The 18322-nt window shown below is 42.3% G+C and overlaps 1 protein-coding gene across 1 annotated transcript in view; it reads left to right on the forward strand.

Annotated features, from left to right (window-relative positions):
• COQ5 (coenzyme Q5, methyltransferase) overlaps positions 1-18322 on the forward strand; it is a 62672-nt gene that overhangs the window by 30458 nt on the left and 13892 nt on the right. The window contains exons 3-5 of the mRNA XM_069758057.1: positions 46-270; positions 914-1020; positions 9728-9816. Coding sequence (XP_069614158.1) covers positions 46-270; positions 914-1020; positions 9728-9816 — 421 coding nt within the window. The remainder of the gene's footprint in view (positions 1-45; positions 271-913; positions 1021-9727; positions 9817-18322) is intronic.

The following is an 18322-nucleotide window of genomic DNA, read 5'->3' on the forward strand; positions in this document are numbered from 1 at the left end:
TAAGTTGCCATTAAAATCCCATTTTGTTGTTTTTTTTTTCTACAGGAGATGTTGCATTTCGCTTTATTAATTATATCCGAGCACAGAGGGACAAAATGAACCGTAATAAATTAGATAATCAACAAAATTTGTCCTGGTCAGACATCTCAAAATCTTATAGCCATCATCAGGAGGGCTCATTGATGGGCTCTAGGGCTGTGATCTGTGATATAAATAAGGAGATGCTGAAGGTTGGGAAGGAGAAGTCATTGCGACTTGGTTATTCTGAAGGTACCATATTTAAAATTGCTTTTCACAGTTTGATTATTTCAGTGCTGCTATAAGCTGCCCGGCGGTATCATGGCTCAGTTTCTTTTTATTTTTGCTCACATTTGGCAAGCGTGCATGGGTAGCTCCCTGCATATAAGCAAAGCATCTCCATAGGCACTTAGTACATGCCATAACTGTTCTTGTTCCATACGCTAGGCTGGAATGCATTGACCTATCTTTGTTTTCAGTATGTAAGAAGGAACAGTTTGCTAGGCTGCGGGGCACAGTGAAAAACGAACAGACAAACAAACAACGTAAACTTCTGTGAAAGGAAGGAGCATTGGTGGACACGTACAGAAGAGGCCCCTGTGCAAGAATAATATATGCGCCCCTTGCAGTCCAATAGATCATCATACTTCACAATTTCTTCTTTTATGAAAATAGGCCCACTTACCTCTTTAGCCCGTTTGCGGCTGTACAGGTTGCCCCAATGGTATGTCCGCCTCTGTGAAGGAGAATATTCCAGCTGTTCTTCAGACAAATTGCAAAATGTGAATAAAACCATAAGCTCAAATCATAGATGGCTTTTTTAGAATATAAAAATGATCATATTTAATTTACCAAAATTCATTTTATTGAAAATGTATTAATTTGTCTTTCCAAGGGCTTTCTTGGGTGGCTGGTGATGCTGAGGAATTGCCCTTTGCTGATGAAAAATTTGATATCTACACAATTGCCTTTGGAATTCGAAATGTAACTCATATAAACAAAGTAAGTAGTAAATAAAAATGAATGGCTGTAGCATGAGCTTACTCTAACATCTGTGTGCCTGTAAGGTCTCATTGAGTTTTCAGTTTTTCACATACAAGTTCTATATGTGTTACTCACACACCAAAATGGAGACATGTCCATATTTGTCACAAGTCCCTACACAAACTCACCAATAGGATAAATACACAATTCCCATGAATTCACAGGGAAAAATGAAGGCATACAAAGTAAATAAAATGTAATATTTTATTGAAGAAAAATAAAGTTCAAAAAGACCATGACACCTATACAAGATCAGATAAATCTCAATTAAAAACAAAGGCGGATACAAAGCAGTGATAAATGTACAAAATTGACCTACTATACAAATACTGCCAAGATGAAATGCAGAAACTTGCCAAAACAGGCTAATATAAATATAAATACACAATGTATAAGGACAGATATGCATAGAAACCATATATTAATAGTAAAGTGCAAAAAAGTGCTAAAGACATATAGCCATATGAAGGCCAAATAGTCACAGTACTTGTAAACTATATATGGAAACTACTGAAGCACAATACCGTAGTATATTACTATATATGTATCCAAGAACTATCAGCACCTATGTATCGTATAATTAAAGTAAAGGGCCCAGTCCTGCATATATATTACTGACTACACATCCGTGCAAAAAACGCATATCTGTACCATACTGATAAGGCATAAAGCAAGTGGTCAAATGAATAACTTACATGAATGCTCTAAGACTATGTATCACGCTTGTGCCGCCACCCCGACAGCGCCATTTCGCCTACCAGGCTTCTTCCATATGGAGGCAAGTGTGTTGTGTCTAAACCGAGCTCCCTTCATGCGAAGTAAATTGGGCCGCCCTAACAGCTGATAGCAGCGTCCGGCGTCCTAGATCCTTGACGGCGCATGCGTTGTTCAGAAACCGCTCCTCCAAAACAACGTGACTTCCGGTCCTCCGCATCTGGCATGTAAGCGTGAAACGCTCGCATACCATGGTGAGCGGGGCCGGAAGACACAGAAGCGATCACAAACAGGGCATGCGCACTAGATACCAGGAGCGCTGGTAGTATCGCTCCCATTAAGGAGCGGTGTTTGAAAGGGGCGTTATCCGACCAGATACCAAGAATACTAATGGTATCGCTCCCATTAAGGAGCGGAGTTTGAAAGGGACGTTCAATACCGGCCCGGGGAGACTCTTTTTAAGGCAATAATAAAAACCAGTGCTAAAAACTATAGTGGATGTGTGATTAATAATTAGTGCCATAATAAACCAAAATATCTATAATAAATAAGGACCTATAAATAATAACGCAATAATATAAAATTATATAAATACACGGCCACATAATATTATTAATGACAATAATCAAATACTCCTAACCATGATAATAAATAGTATAGTGAAATACAAAAGACAAATAATAAATTAGAATTATATACATAAATATGCGGCCATATAATATTCTAAATAACCGTAATGAAAATAAATAAATGGCATAGTGAAACACCATAAATAAGATTAAATACTAAATACTGTGAATACAATCAATATTAAATACACGTAAAGCTGAATAATAAATATATAAAAATATTACATCATACAGAAAAAACTTTTTTTGAATATTATTAATAAATATGTATTTTTAGATAGTTGATTGGAGCTTCAATCCATGCTAAAGACTTGTTCCAAAGGGTTTCAACGAGATTAGTTCACATAGCAGGCTGACAACTAAAATCAATAATCAATAAGAAAGTTATAACACTAGACAAACAAACACACTAAAAACTGCAAATATGGTCTGAAAAAAACGGGAATTGAATAAACTGAAGATGAAAAAGGAGAGAAATAAGAAAAGTAAGAGGGAAAGTGTTGAACTCAAGGAAGAGGGGAGGGTACAGGGATTAATATAAAGGGCATATGGGTTTTTAGACAATAAAGACAATAAACTTTTCTTATTTCTCTCCTTTTTCATCTTCAGTTTATTCAATTCCCGTTTTTTTCAGAGCATATTTGCAGTTTTTAGTGTGTTTGTTTGTTTAGTGTTTTAACTTTCTTATTGATTATTGATTTTAGTTGTCAGCCTGCTATGTGAACTAATCTTGTTGAAACCCTTTGGAACAAGTCTTTAGCATGGTATCATTTAATTTGTCTTAAATGAAAAAACGCAAAAAGAATTGTCCTAAAGCCAAATTGGATATACCGTATATACTCGAGTATAAGCCGACCCGAGTATAAGCCGACCCCCCTAATTTTGCCACAAAAAACTGGGAAAACTTATTAACTCGGGTATAAGCCTAGGGTGGAAAATGGAGCAGCTACCGGTTAATGTCAAAAATAAAAATAGATGCTCCATACCGTTCATTATGGCCCCATAGATGTACCATAGAAAGGTGTGCCATATAGTGCTCTGCACCGTTCATTATTGCCCCATAGCTGTGCCATATAGTGCTCTGCACCGTTCATTATTGCCCCATAGCTGTGCCATATAGTGCTCTGCACCGTTCATTCTTGCCCCATAGCTGTGCCATATAGTGCTCTGCACCGTTCATTCTTGCCCCATAGTTGTGCCATATAGTGTTCTGCTGTTGTAAAATCTGCTCTTGGGTTCCCTCCAGTGGTTGTTGGTGGGAATGCAGTTGTCTCTGACTCGCAGTCCTGGCCAGGTGTATCGGATAATTACAATTCTGACTGGGATATTTAGGTGTGCAGGATCCTTTAGCCCTTGCCAGTTGTCAATGTTTCTTTGGAAGTGTTGGATCTCTGCCTGGCCTCTCCTGCTTATCTCCCAGTTCAGCAAAGATAAGTGTCTGTTTCTTTTCCTGTGGCACACATGCAGTGTGCTTATTTTCAGTACTGTTCGTTTGTTTTTCTTTTGTCCAGATTAGACTGTGTCTGTGTTTTCTCAGTCTGGTTGGTTTCACTGAAGTTGCAGATATACGCTCCTACATCTTTAGTTAGATGTAGGAAGTTTTTTGTATATTCTGCTGTGGATTTTTTGAAGGGTTTTAATACTGACCGCACAGAACTCTGTCCTATCCTGTCCTATCTAGCTAGAGTGGCCTCCTGTGCTAAATCCTGTTTTTTCTGCCTGTGTATGTTTTTTCTTCTCTGACTCACCGCCAATATTTGTGGGGGGCTGTCTATCCTTTGGGGATTTTCTCTGAGGCAAGATAGTATTCCGATTTCCATCTTTAGGGGTATTTAGTCCTCCGGCTGTGACGAGATGTCTAGGTGTGTTAGGTACACTCCACGGCTACTTCTAGTTGCGGTGTTAAGTTCAGGATTGCGGTCAGTACAGTGGCCACTTTCTCCAGTGAAAGTTCTCATGCAGCTCCAAGGTCACCGGATCATAACACTCTGCACCGTTCATTATTGCCCCATAGCTGTGCCATATAGTGCTCTGCACCGTTCATTATTGCCCCATTGATGTACCATAGAAAGCTGTGCCATTGCTGCTGCAATAAAAAAAAAAATGCCATACTCACCTTTCTTGCTTGCAGCTCCCGGCGTTTCTCCGCACTGACTGATCAGGCAGAGGGCGGCGCGCACACTATGTGCGTCATCGCGCCCTCTAACCTGCACAGTCAGAGCGGAGAGACGCCGGGAAGATGGAGCGGCGCCGGGAAGATGGAGCGACGCCCGGCGTGTGGAACGGGGATAGGTGAATATGCGATACTTACCTGCTCCCGGCATCCCGGCATCCTGCTCCTTCTCCCGGACAGCTGGTCTCCGGGTGCCGCAACCTCTTCCTCTATCAGCGGTCACCGTTACTGCTGATTAGAGAAATGAATATGCGGCTCCAGCCCTATGGGAGTGGAGTCCATATTCATTTTTCTAATGAGCGGTCCCACGTGAACGCTGAAGAGGGGAAGAGCTGCAGCACCCGAAGACCGTGGGACGGCAGGGGGAGCGCCAGTATCGCCGGGACTAGGTAAGTATGCCTCAGCGCCCTCTCCCCCTCACCCGCCGACCCCACCGCCGACCGTGACTCGAGTATAAGCCGAGAGGGGCAATTTCAGACCAAAAATTTGGGCTGAAAATCTCGGCTTATACTCGAGTATATACGGTAATTCCACACCAAACATAAAAAAGCGGGTGGACAAAATTATTGGCACTGTTCGAAAAATCATGTGATGCTTCTCTAATTTGTGTAATTAACAGCACCTGTAACTTACCTGTGGCACCTAACAGGTGTTGGCAATAACTAAATCACACTTGCAGCCAGTTGACATGGATTAAAGTTGACTCAACCTCTGTCCTGTGTCCTTGTGTGTACCACATTGAGCATGGAGAAAAGAAAGAAGACCAAAGAACTGTCTGAGGACTTGAGAAACCAAATTGTGAGGAAGCATGAGCAATCTCAAGGCTACAAGTCCATCTCCAAAGACCTGAATGTTCCTGTGTCTACCGTGCGCAGTGTCATCAAGAAGTTTAAAGCCCATGGCACTGTGGCTAGCCTCCCTAGATGTGGACGGAAAAGAAAAATTGACAAGAGATTTCAACGCAAGATTGTGCGGATGTTGGATAAAGAACCTCGACTAACATCCAAACAAGTTCAAGCTGCCCTGCAGTCCGAGGGTACAATAGTGTCAACCCGTACTATCTGTCGGCGTCTGAATGAAAAGGGACTGTATGGTAGGAGACCCAGGAAGACCCCACTTCTTACCCCGAGACGTAAAAAAGCCAGGCTGGAGTTTGCCAAAACTTACTTGAAAAAGCCTAAAATGTTTTGGAAGAATGTTCTCTGTATGGTAGGAGACCCAGGAAGACCCCACTTCTTACCCCGAGACATAAAAAAGCCAGGCTGGAGTTTGCCAAAACTTACTTGAAAAAGCCTAAAACGTTTTGGAAGAATGTTCTCTGGTCAGATGAGACAAAAGTAGAGCTTTTTGGGCAAAGGCATCAACATACGTAGTTTACAGGAGAAAAAAAGAGGCATTCCCTACAGTCAAACATGGCGGAGGTTCCCTGATGTTTTGGGGTTGCTTTGCTGCCTCTGGCACTGGACTGCTTGACCATGTGCATGGCATTATGAAGTCTGAAGACTACCAACAAATTTTGCAGCATAATGTAGGGCCCAGTGTGAGAAAGCTGGGTCTCCCTCAGAGGTCATGGGTCTTCCAGCAGAACAATGACCCAAAACACACTTCAAAAAGCACTCGAAAATGGTTTGAGAGAAAGCACTGGAGACTTCTAAGGTGGCCAGCAATGAGTCCAGACCTGAATCCCATAGAACACCTGTGGAGAGATCTAAAAATGGCAGTTTGGAGAAGGCACCCTTCAAATATCAGGAACCTGGAGCAGTTTGCCAAAGAAGAATGGTCTAAAATTCCAGCAGAGCATTGTAAGAAACTCATTGATGGTTACCAGAAGAGGTTGGTCGCAGTTATTTTGGCTAAAGGTTGTGCAACCAAGTATTAGGCTGAGGGTGCCAATACTTTTGTCTGGCCCATTTTTGGAGTTTTGTGTGAAATGATCACTTTTTTGCTTCATTCTCTTTTGTGTTTTTTCATTTAAGACAAATTAAATGAAGATAATAATACCAAATAATTTGTGTTTGCAATCATTTTCAGGAAGAAACTGAGTATTATCTGACAGAATTGCAGGGGTGTCAATACTTTTGGCCATGACTGTAATTCTTATTTCTTCAATGTTGGATTTTTTAAAATCCTGCAAAAATACAAATAAGGAATACCATTATGTTACATATTGTAACCCATGATAAAATTTCACTAAACCTCACCATTAGTGCATGCCAGTTACTATTCATACGTCTTCTTTTGTTTGTTTTTCTGCAGCCAAACCCTGATGTCTTGGGGAAAAAAGCTGAAGCTAAAACGCAGTTTTTTCTGTTTTTTTTTGCTACTTTTCTTGTCGTATTTCTCAGAATCCCAACCTAAGGTTACATGAGTTCATGAAAAAATACACAATTGCACATTTTTAAAACAGTGGGGGACGTTGAATTGGTAGGGTGTTGAGTTGGTAGGGCATTGTTTTCTTTCACACAATGGTAGGGCATTGTTTACTTTAACAATATCACTAAATTTAATTAAACTGTACTAATGCTAAAGGCTCATACTCACCTGCGAGAAACTCCGATGAGTCTCGCACGTCAGTACCCGGCACTCAGGAGCGGAGTGTGTGGCTGCATGTATTGCTATGCGGCCGCACGCTCCGATCTGAGTGCTGGCAGCAGCGCCGGGTATTAACATGCGAGATTCATCCGAGTTTCTCGCATGTGAGTATGAGCCCTAACAGCCATGCTCATGTGAGGATAGCAACGTTGTTACTGCGCTTTTGCATTTGCACATTAATAATAATTTTAATAATTTTTATTTATATAGCGCCAACATATTCCGCAGCGCTTTACAAATTATAGAGGGGACTTGCACAGACAATAGACATTACAGCATAACAGAAATACAGTTCAAAACAGATACCAGGAGGAATGAGGGCCCTGCTCGCAAGCTTACAAACTATGAGGAAAAGGGGAGACACGAGAGGTGGATGGTAACAATTGCTTTAGTTATTCGGACCAGCCATAGTGTAAGGCTCAGGTGTTCATGTAAAGCTGCATGAACCAGTTGACTGCCTAAGTATGTAGCAGTACAGACATTTGCTTTCTATGGGTGAAAACGCTGCTAAAACGCTGAAAGAATTGACATGCTGCAATTTTTTAAAACGCAGCAGTTTTCTAATTCAGTAAGGGGAAAAAAAACAAGCGTATGCATGAGATTTCTGAAACCTCACAGCTTTTGCTGGAGCTGTTAAAAGTAGCTTTAATTTGCATTACAAAAACGCAACATGGGAATATCACAAAATTAACAATGCCTGACCAACTCAATTCCCCACAAATTCAACGTCCCCCACTGTTTTTACATTTGTAATTGTGTATTTTTTTCCATGAACTTGTGTAACTGCGGAATAGAAGGTTAAAAAATGCAGCAAAAAAAAAAAAGCCGCAAAACTTGTGTTTTGGCAGATCTTTTTTACTATCAAGAGATCAGGTTTTAGCTGCAAAACTACAGCTAAATAGTCGGGCATGACTGGATCATAAGCCAGATGGCGTCCACAGTGCCTTCATCTGCCTAAAAAGTTTGTGCATCTCAATATTTTGAGAGCTATAATTTTTATATATTTCTGCCAATATAATCACTTTCTATTTCAGTTTTTGGGAGCCAGAATGAACAAAAGACAGAAATTCAGAAAGGTTTTTTTGGTTTTTTTTTAATGCCGTTTGCTGTGTGGTAAATTGACCAGTCAGCTTTATTTTTTGGGTCAGTACGATTACAGTGATACCACATTTATAAAATTGTATTTTTTTATGTTGTACACCATAAAAACTATTTTATGGAAAAAAATATTGCTTTGGCATCGCTCTATTCTAAGAGCTGTAGCTTTAGGGTATGTGCACATGTTGCGGATTCACTGCGGATCCGCAGCGTTTTTTGAGGTGCAGAAATGCTGCAGATCCGCAATTGATTTACAGTACAATGTAAATCAATGAGAAAAAAAAATGCTGTGCACACTTTGCGGAAAATCCGCTGCGGAAACGCTGCGGTTTAAAATAAGTAGCATGTCATTTCTTTTTTGTGAATCTGCAGTGTTTTTGTACCAATTCCATTATAGAAAACCGCAGGGGTAAAAACCTCAGCAATTCCGCAAGAAAACCGCAGCAAAAATGCACAAAAAACGCTGCGGAACCGCACAAAAAAGCAACAAATCCGCAGGTGCGTTTTCTGCCAGGAGAGGCCCCTGAGGAAGCCCACGCGAAACGTGCGTTGGGGCTATATCCAACCACACACACGGACCTATCTGGGTGAGATATTTGTATCTTTGATTGGTATACATCACACTGAGTTTGGGACACTTAGTTTTTAGGCCACAATTGTGGTGATTTAGGTGGTTTTACCCTGGAACTTTCCATTTAACCGGTGTTAGATGCTGCTATATGCAATGCCAGATACGCATGGTCCTGTGTACACTATGTAATGTGGTTGGTTTTTGTTTGTGTCCTTCACAATTTTACGTGTTTGTCCATGATAATATACGTTTTTTGATACTATTTTGTACTGTATTGTATGTTATATGTTTTTAGATCTACTACCAATAAATAACAGATTTTATTTACGGGTGGTTTGGTACTCCTTTTCTCTTCTGTTTATATCCTTATTGGAGTATGTTTTATGCCTGTTTTTGACAGTGCTGGTTCTTATTAGTATTTCTGGGTATTTTTTATCCGTTATGTCTCTAGCCATGCTGGTCAGCTGTCTATCACTGCTGCTGCCGGTACGGAGCTGTCACTGTGTGTTGACACGCAGTAACAGTTTAAATCCATAACTGACATAGCAGGTCATGGACTGACACCTTCTGACAACGTGGTATACCCGTCATTAGTCGTTAAATGGTTAAGGCCCAATATTGGGTTTAGCATAGTGTTTGAGGTTCGTTTTATGTACCAGTTACCAGTCATGCTCTCATTGTTCATTAAAGGAGAAATCTGCCCAGTTTTATACTCTGCCCATATAGACAGTTTGTAGGATTGGTGAATATCCTACAACTCTAAGGGGCACAACAGTAGGCATAACTATATCATTGTCCACTGAAACATTTATAGTGGAAGTTTCAATGCGAGATACTATGCCTAATATGTTCATATGTATATGTTTTACAATTATTTTATTTCTATAGGCTCTTGAAGAAGCTTACCGTGTTTTAAAGCCTGGAGGAAGATTTTTATGTCTAGAATTCAGTCAAGTTAACAATCCAATCCTAGCACGGTAATTAATGTATTGTTATTTCTTCTAATTATAATTACTAAGGGTACCGTCACACAGTGCAATTTTGATCGCTACGACGGCACGATTTGTGACGTTCGAGCGATATAGTTACGATATCGCAGTGTCTGACACGCTCCTGCGATCAGGGACCCTGCTGAGAATCGTACGTCGTAGCAGATCGTTTGAAACTTTCTTTCGTCGTCTAGTGTCCCGCTGTGGCGGCATGATCGCATGGTGTAACATATATCGTATACGATGTGCGCATAGTAACCAACGGCTTCTACATCGCACATATGTCATGAAATTATCGCTCCAGCGTCGTAGATTGCAAAGTGTGACAGCAGTCTACGACGCTGGAGCGATATTGTTACGACGCTGGAGCGTCACGGATCGTACCGTCGTAGCGATGAAAATTGCACTGTGTGACGGTACCCTAACACTAAAGAGCTATAGAAACCAACTTTACTAAATTAAATTGCTTAACTTAATTACCAAGTTAAGCATTCACCAAAATAATAATAATCTCCATTGTTCTAATTTGAGAGTGGCTGTTTTAGTAAAGCAGCCTTTACACTGACCAATGATCCTCCAGATTGTAAGGGTAACAACCCATTGTGTAATGTATAAATGTGTCCAAAACATGCTTGTTCATCATGCGTGAAATTGCAAAAAAATTCTTGTTCGACACTCAAATATTGTGTAATGTAAATGTCCATTGTTTTCCTAATTGGGGATAATTGTGCACCAAAGTAATACTTCAGTAGCAGTTGGAGCATTGGAACAAATACATACTCGTGGTTATGGAGAAAATGTTCGCCTTGCTAATTTAATGATATTTTCTTTGTACAGCATCAGTGGAAATGTACAATACTTTATAAATATATCATTTATAGAATTTGAATGTTGAACATAAATGCACCAGATTATCTGTCTGTGATCACAGTGCACGATGTAATAATCGCTATTCCACCGTTTCATTCATGATTCTATTATTGTACAAACACTCAAGAAAAAGGGGAAAGAGAGACAGTAGCAATGCGCACACCTTACATAGACTAATTTTATTAATGCACCATGCGTTAAAATCTTAACAACTACAAAAACCTGAAACCCATATGGTACAGTGCAACCATGGGCCACTGTTATGGTTATGACATTATGATATATCATACATTTACAATACAACTTGTAGCAATAACCATTTAACCCCTTAGTGACCAAGCTAATTTTGACCTTAATGACCGGGCCAATTTTTACAATTCTAACCACTGTCACTTTATGAGGTTACAACTCTGGAACGCTTCAACGATTCCACTGATTCTGAGAGATTTTTTTTTCCGGGACATATTGTACTTCATGTTAGTGGTAAAAAATTTTCAATAAGACTTGCATTTATTTATGGAAAAAATTGAAATTTGGGTAAAAGTTTGCAATGTTCAAACTTTTAATTTTTGTGCCCTTAAATCAGAGCGTCATGTCACACAAAATAGTTAATAAATAACATTTCCCACATGTCTACTTTACATCAGCACAATTTTGGAAATATATCTATTTTTTTTATAGGAAGATATAAGGGTTATATATTGACCAGGGATTTCTCATTTTTACAACAAAATTTACAAAGCCATTTTTTTAGGGACCACATCACATTTGAAGTGACTTTGAGGGGTCTAGCACCGTTTGACTTTTTGAATGCAAAATTGTCTGGAATCGATGGCAGGCACCATGTCGCGTTTGGAGACCCCCTGATATGCCTAAACAGTGGAAACCACCCAATTTTAACTCCAAACCTAACACAGCCCTAAAACCAATGCTAACACCGGCACACCCCTAAGCCTAATCCCAACCCTAAACCCCAGCTCTAACCCCAACCCTAACGCAACTCTATCCCAAGCTCTAACATCAACCCTAACCCTACATTTTTTTATTTTATTATTATTACCTAACTAACTTAGGCTAGGGTCACATTGCGTTAGTGCAATCCGTTTAGCGCTAGCGGATTGCGCTAACGCAATGTTTTCTATGGGGCTGCGGTCGGGGTCGCGGTAACGTCCCCGCTCTCGCAGATCCCCGATCTGCGAGAGCGGGGAACGGACCGCGGGCGCGCCTCGGACGCTGCAAGCAGCGTCCGCGGCGCGCCAGGAATCACCGGCGCGTCGCTAGCGCGTGCCGAACATGGCACGCGCTAGTGAAGCGCGTTCCCATTAGCGTGAATGGGCGCGTTAACGGCCGCGTTGCACGGCGTTAATTTCGCCGTGCAACACTGTCCGTTTAACGCGGTCCCATAACGCAATGGGAACCCAGCCTAAGAAGATGATATAGGGGGGTTTGAGTTACAATTTTTTTATTTTGATCACTGTGATAGACCCTCTCACAGTTATCAAAATGAACCAATAGGAAAAATCTCCTCCTGTTGCTGGGTACCGGCTGGCAGATCTTGGTGGAGCACTGCACATGCACCCTCCATTTTCTTCCAGAAAGATGACGTAGAAGGCAGTGGGACGGAAAAAAAATGTTAAAAAGAGTAAAGGCTGTACTCTCCTCTCATGCCGACTCCATTCCAGCGGTGTCGGCACTCGAAGTCCCGGGGCTGTGATGCGGTGGAATGCCAAGTGATCACCGACACTTAATCAGCATTGGCGACACTGTCTGCGCCTTCAGGCAAACTGAACATGAAAAGGACGTCAGGGATGAGCTGCAGCTCTGGCTTCCTCTTCATGTTCAGTTTGTCCGAAAGCAGAGACAGTGATGCAAGTGCTGATTTGGTGCTGGGCATCACATGACAAAACACTGCATCACAGCCCCAGGGAGAGCGAATGCCGACACCGGGGGAACGATGCCGGAATGAGATGTGAGTATAGGCTTTATTATTTTATCGGGGTCGATCATTTAGTTTAAGAAGGGCTTGGCCTAGTAGTGGACAACTCCTTAACGCCCGCCGATAAACCTTTTAACGGCGGCAGTTAAAAGTACTTATTCCTCAGCGCCCCTTTTTAACGGTGCTGAGAAATAAGGTTATAGCGTCCCTCAGCATCAGAAATTCTCCGGGGTCTAGGCTACTGAGGGCAGCTGAGACCCTGGAGAACATGATTCGGGTAGGTTTTTACCGACTCCAGTGATGGGATCACAGTTACTCACAATAGCGGTGATTGCAAAAAAAATAAAAAATTCTGATTTCCCACTTAATGTCTTTCTCCTCTGATATGATCTAGCACATCAGAGGAGAGAGAAATGGAGTTCCTCGGTGACTCCGGTGTCCCTGGACCCTCCTGCATCCCCCAGTCCTGTCCCCTGGCCGTCGGCATCTTCTTTCGGGAAGAAATTGGCTGGCGCAAGCACAGTGCGCCCGCCGAGATCTGCCGGCCAGCAACAATAGGAAATTTTTCCTATTGGTTCATTTTTATCACTGTGATAGGGTCTATCACAGTGATCAAAATAAAAAAATAGTAAATCAAACCCCTCTTTATCATGTCCTTAGGTAAAAATAATAAAATAAACCGTTAAAGTTGGGCTAGGGTTACGATTGGGGCTAGGGTTGGGGCTAGAGTTAGGATTGGGGCTAGGGCTAGTGTTGGCTGGGGCTGGGGCTAGGGTTAGGGTTGGGATTAGGGTTAGGGTTGGGATTAGGGTTAGGGGGGTGTTGAGGTTAGGGTTTGAGTTAGAAAAAAATCTCAGAATCAGTGGGATACGTTGAAGCGTTCCAGACCTATCCTCATTATTATTATTATTATTATTTATTATTATAGCGCCATATATTCCATGGCGCTTTACATGTGAGGAGGGGTATACATAATAAAAACAGGTACATTAATCTTGAACAATACAAGTCACAGGAGGAGAGAGGACCCTGCCCGCGAGGGCTCACAGTCCACAAGGGATGGATCTCATCTTATAAAGTGACTGGTCAGAATTGTAAAAATTGGCTTGGTCATAAAGTGCCAAATTGACTCCGTCACTAAGGGGTTAAGTGTGCACAAGATAACATACACGGAACACTGAGATAGCAATATATGTCAGATGATAATAAGACACGCAAAAAACCTAAACAGGGACGTTATTATACATGTCATACAATTATCATGAAAATTAAACATGCCAGATCGTAATAAGATACAAGTTTCCCTTACAAATCGTTTTGACGCCTCTCCCGAAGAAACCACAGATGTCGGTGGCGATACGCGTGGGGTGTGCTCCTCCATAAATGCCTGTTTGCTTGCATGGTTGCTGTGTGTTCACTTTGACACCCGCAGGTTTGATTTCCGATCATTTCACACAGATACAAAAAATGGTGTAGAAAAAAAAACCGTTGCGTTATTTGTTATGCATCTGCTTTCATTTAATTTGGCAATCTGACCCAGCAACGTTATTTTTCTATGTTACATGCACTTATGCACTTTATACTTATGTGTCTCAAGCTTTATTATTGTCATTGACTTGATGCTGTGATACAGGTCGTTATTTCTACAGGCTGCTTGACCTTGTTAGTTTATTAAAATTTCTAGCTTGGTATATTACACCCACGGATTTACTGATGCATTACTCAGGTTTCGTTATATCCATATTTTGTAAATTGGTGTTGTAACCAATCTTAAGAGCCATGTACTAATTATTTACTTACAGTGTTTATTGGAGGATTGATGGTGCCATATTGAGGTCATAACTTGTCATTTAAACTTGTTTTGGTTTCTTAATTGTTTTTAACTTGTTTGGTTTGTGTTTTTTGTATGTGTTACAAAATAAAAAATAAAAAACATTTTTTTTGCTTCACATTTGGTGATCCCCATTTCTCAGCAAGCACTCTTTTTTTTTTTTTTTTTCTAGTTGTCTAATCGTTCCAATAGATGTTACTGCGCAGACAGATGCCGCCAACATCATTTTGATGGAACCTTTTTTTTTTCTTCTTTACCAAAATGGCGGCGGCACCGCCTGCGCAGTAGCATCTTATGGAACGCGATCCGATAGATGTCACTGCGCAGGTGCCGGTGTCGTTTTGCTAAACAGAAAGAAATTAGATGGCACCTGCACAATGGAATTGTTCCGATGGATCTACTGCACGGGCACCGCCAGCACCATCTTGATGGAGCCCAATTCTTTTTTTCTCTACCAAAATGATTTTTTTTTTTTTCAAACAAAACTACATAACTAAATAAAATACAAACAGGCATATTATCCACTTATGCTACAGCGCAGCCACCGACGCCTGCCTGAATAATGTGTTTTGTTTTTTTTTAAAACCATATTATATGCACTATGTAAAATAAGGGGCAGGTTACTGTCATAAGCCGTAAGTATGAATATGTAAGCAGAGCACCACACAAAGACCGTCCACAGGCCGCCCCGGAGCACTAGAATCTCATTTACTGAAAATAAACCTTAACCCCTTAAAGGGAAGGTGCCATAAAAAAAAAAAATTTTTTTCAGAAATTGTAAAAATGTAAAGAATTAATGATTACATTTTCTTAAAAAATATTATCATTTGTTTATAATTTAGTAAAATATGAAAAATAATTTGAAAAGTTTTGGAATTTCCACTTTTCAACACTAGGGGGAGCAGCTGCTGAAATTTCAGAAAAACCTAGTGTACAAATAGCTCACATTACTGCACTGCAGTAATTATGGGCGGAGTCTGCTGACGTGTGTGATGTCTCCTCTCCTCCCCTTCTGGGTGTTTGCTAAGGGATTAGAGAGGATGAGATTCAGGAACTCAGTGAGCAGCCATTTTGTTGGTGACTGCAGAGTATGGCTGCCGTCACACTATCAGTATTTGGTCAGTATTTTACCTCAGTATTTGTAAGCCAAAACCAGGAGTGGAACAAATAGAGGAAAAGTATAATAGAAACATATGCACCACTTCTGCATTTATCACCCACTCCTGGATTTGGCTTACAAATACTGAGGTAAAATACTGACCAAATACTGAGCGTGGACGGCAGCCTTAGGCTACTTTCACACTAGCGATTTTGGCTGTACGGTGCAATGCGTCATTCAGGAGAAAAAACGCATCCTGCAAAGTTGTCTGCAGGATGCGTTTTTCCCCATAGACTAACATTACCGACGCATGTAACGTTTGTGCGTCGAGTCCACCATTTTCGACCGCGCATGCACGGCCGAAACTCCGCCCCCTCATGCCCAGACCTTACAATGGGGCAACGGAAGCGTCGCAAGACTGCTTCCGCTGCCCACGTCGGGCATTTCTTTCACAGCATGCGTCAGTACGACGCACTGTGAAAGGCCCGTACCGACGCTAGTGTGAAAGCAGCCTTATACTGACAAGTAGACAGTCACCATGGCAGGCAGCAAGGATTCTGGGAGATATGTGGTGGAGGGAGCAGGGTGACAGCAGCACAGAGTATTTCAGGAGAGCAGTGTGCTGGTCTATAGGGGCCCCCTGTTTGGTGCGCGGAGCAGCCAGGGATTATACATAGAGCGCTGTCTTATACACACCTGGATGGACCGTCTGCTCCACAGAAATCCAGGAAATATTTCTGCGGATTGATGGCCTGTTCTGATCCAGACTTTGCATGCAGACCCCATTCCCCTCCTCAGATCCTGTCCTGGCGATGTGTGAAAGCGAGGCGACAGGCACAGTCGGGGTGACGCTGGGAAGGAAATGTAGCCATATAGTAACGATAAAAATGAGACCCCTCTCTTCAGCTGCCTCTCCAGCCCTCCCCTGACTACACCTAACCGGAGGTCATGCTGTCCCCTCTATTACCCCAGACCCGCGTGCAGGTGCTCAGCCAGAACCACCCTAGAATGGGTCCGCTTTCTGAATATAATACTGACATACAGATCACACATAATACCGCCATGTAGATCACACATAAAACCACCATATAATTCTCACATAATACTGCCACATAGATAGATCACACATAATCCCACAATACAGTTCTCATATGATCCCGTCATATAGTTCTTATATTATTGCACCATACTGATCTAACATAATACAACCATACATATTACATATAATACTGTCATATAGATCACACATAATGCCATCATACAGGTCACACATAATAATTAGCGGCATCAAGTGTGGTCTATATGGCAGCATTATGTAAAAAATATACATTATATGGTGGCATCATGTTTGATCTATATGGCAGCAGTATGCAAAAAATATATATATGGCAACATTACGTTCCGTCCATATTACAGTATTATGTAATAGATATATCTGGCGGCATTATGTATGACCTATATGGCAGTATTATGTAATAAATATATATGGCAGTATATTTATTATGTAAAGGCAGGAAAGTTGTGAGCTATGCCCTTCTGTGACCCCCACAATTATTTTTTTTTTTTTGGGGGGGGGGGGGGGGTGGCAATTAGACCTTATGCTATGTCGCCCTATGATTTGTATGTACGCCCCTGGTGACGATCCTCACAGCTTGTCCTAAAAGACAGCAGGCTTGGGGTGTCGGTGAGATTGAGGTGGGTTTCAGGGAGCAGGAGATGGGTGTCGGGGCATGGGGTGGGTCAGTGAGCTTAGGGTGGGTGTCAGGGCTCAGTCTCAGTCTTTCCTCTTCTGCTCCCTGGATCACTAGTCTCAGACCACCTGCCTTCTGCTCTGCACTGTATAGTAGGACGATCAGGCAGGAGACCTGAGGAGCTGCAGGACTACAACACTTAGGAGCTCAGTCCTGGCATGCTGGGACTTGTAGTGACACAGCAGCTAGAGCTTGCTGAGTGTCATCACCCCCTGGGTCTGCTTCCTTGTGCCAACCATAGCCCAAATGTTAGAACACTATTACTGTGCCAACCATAGCCCACCTCTTTACACTGTGCAGACCTCCCACCTGATCCATAGGTGAAGCCCCCAGGCTGCTGCCTGCCTGCACACTGATCCCCCTGCACCATGCACAGCTGCAGGCAGGGAAGGGTTAACCATTACAGGCCAGCCTGGGTGCCGCCCCTTGTAACCAGGAGGGATCCCCTGCTGCAGAGAATCATGGGGCTTCAGACTCCAGGCTGCAATCTACAGGGACAGTCACTGTGTGGGGTGATGAAGTGTTGCCACAGATCAGTGCCGCACACATAACGCTCCATGTACAGGGAGACACACTGCTGCTGCTGGGGGATTTCCTGCCCCTGGACTGAGGGAGGAAGCTTTCAGCAACACAGGGCAGGTCGGCAGTGATCGCAGCCTGTACTGTAATAAGTACAGGCTGTGATCACTGCTAATGCTGCAGATACTTACCCCAAACCCTCGCTCCCAGCAGCTTCTCCTCAACATCTTCTGTCCTCGCAGCCCACAGCAAACAAAATGGCCGCGATCTCCTCTCACAGCTCCTCTCACAGCTGTGACGTAGCAGCCCAGTGGGCGTGTCCAGGTCACAGCTGAGAGGCAGGAGGAGCGGCCTCAATGTAAGAGATGCGGTCGGGGTCCGACTGTTGGCTCCTATGTCCATGGCTGCCGTAAGTGAGGAGTGCAAGTGTCGTTCCCAGACACACACACCCCCACTAGTCAAAATGGCAGCCCCCAGTGGCACACACA

This window comes from Ranitomeya imitator, chromosome 1, assembly GCF_032444005.1.
Source record: "Ranitomeya imitator isolate aRanImi1 chromosome 1, aRanImi1.pri, whole genome shotgun sequence".
NCBI classification, from domain to species: Eukaryota; Metazoa; Chordata; class Amphibia; order Anura; family Dendrobatidae; genus Ranitomeya; species Ranitomeya imitator.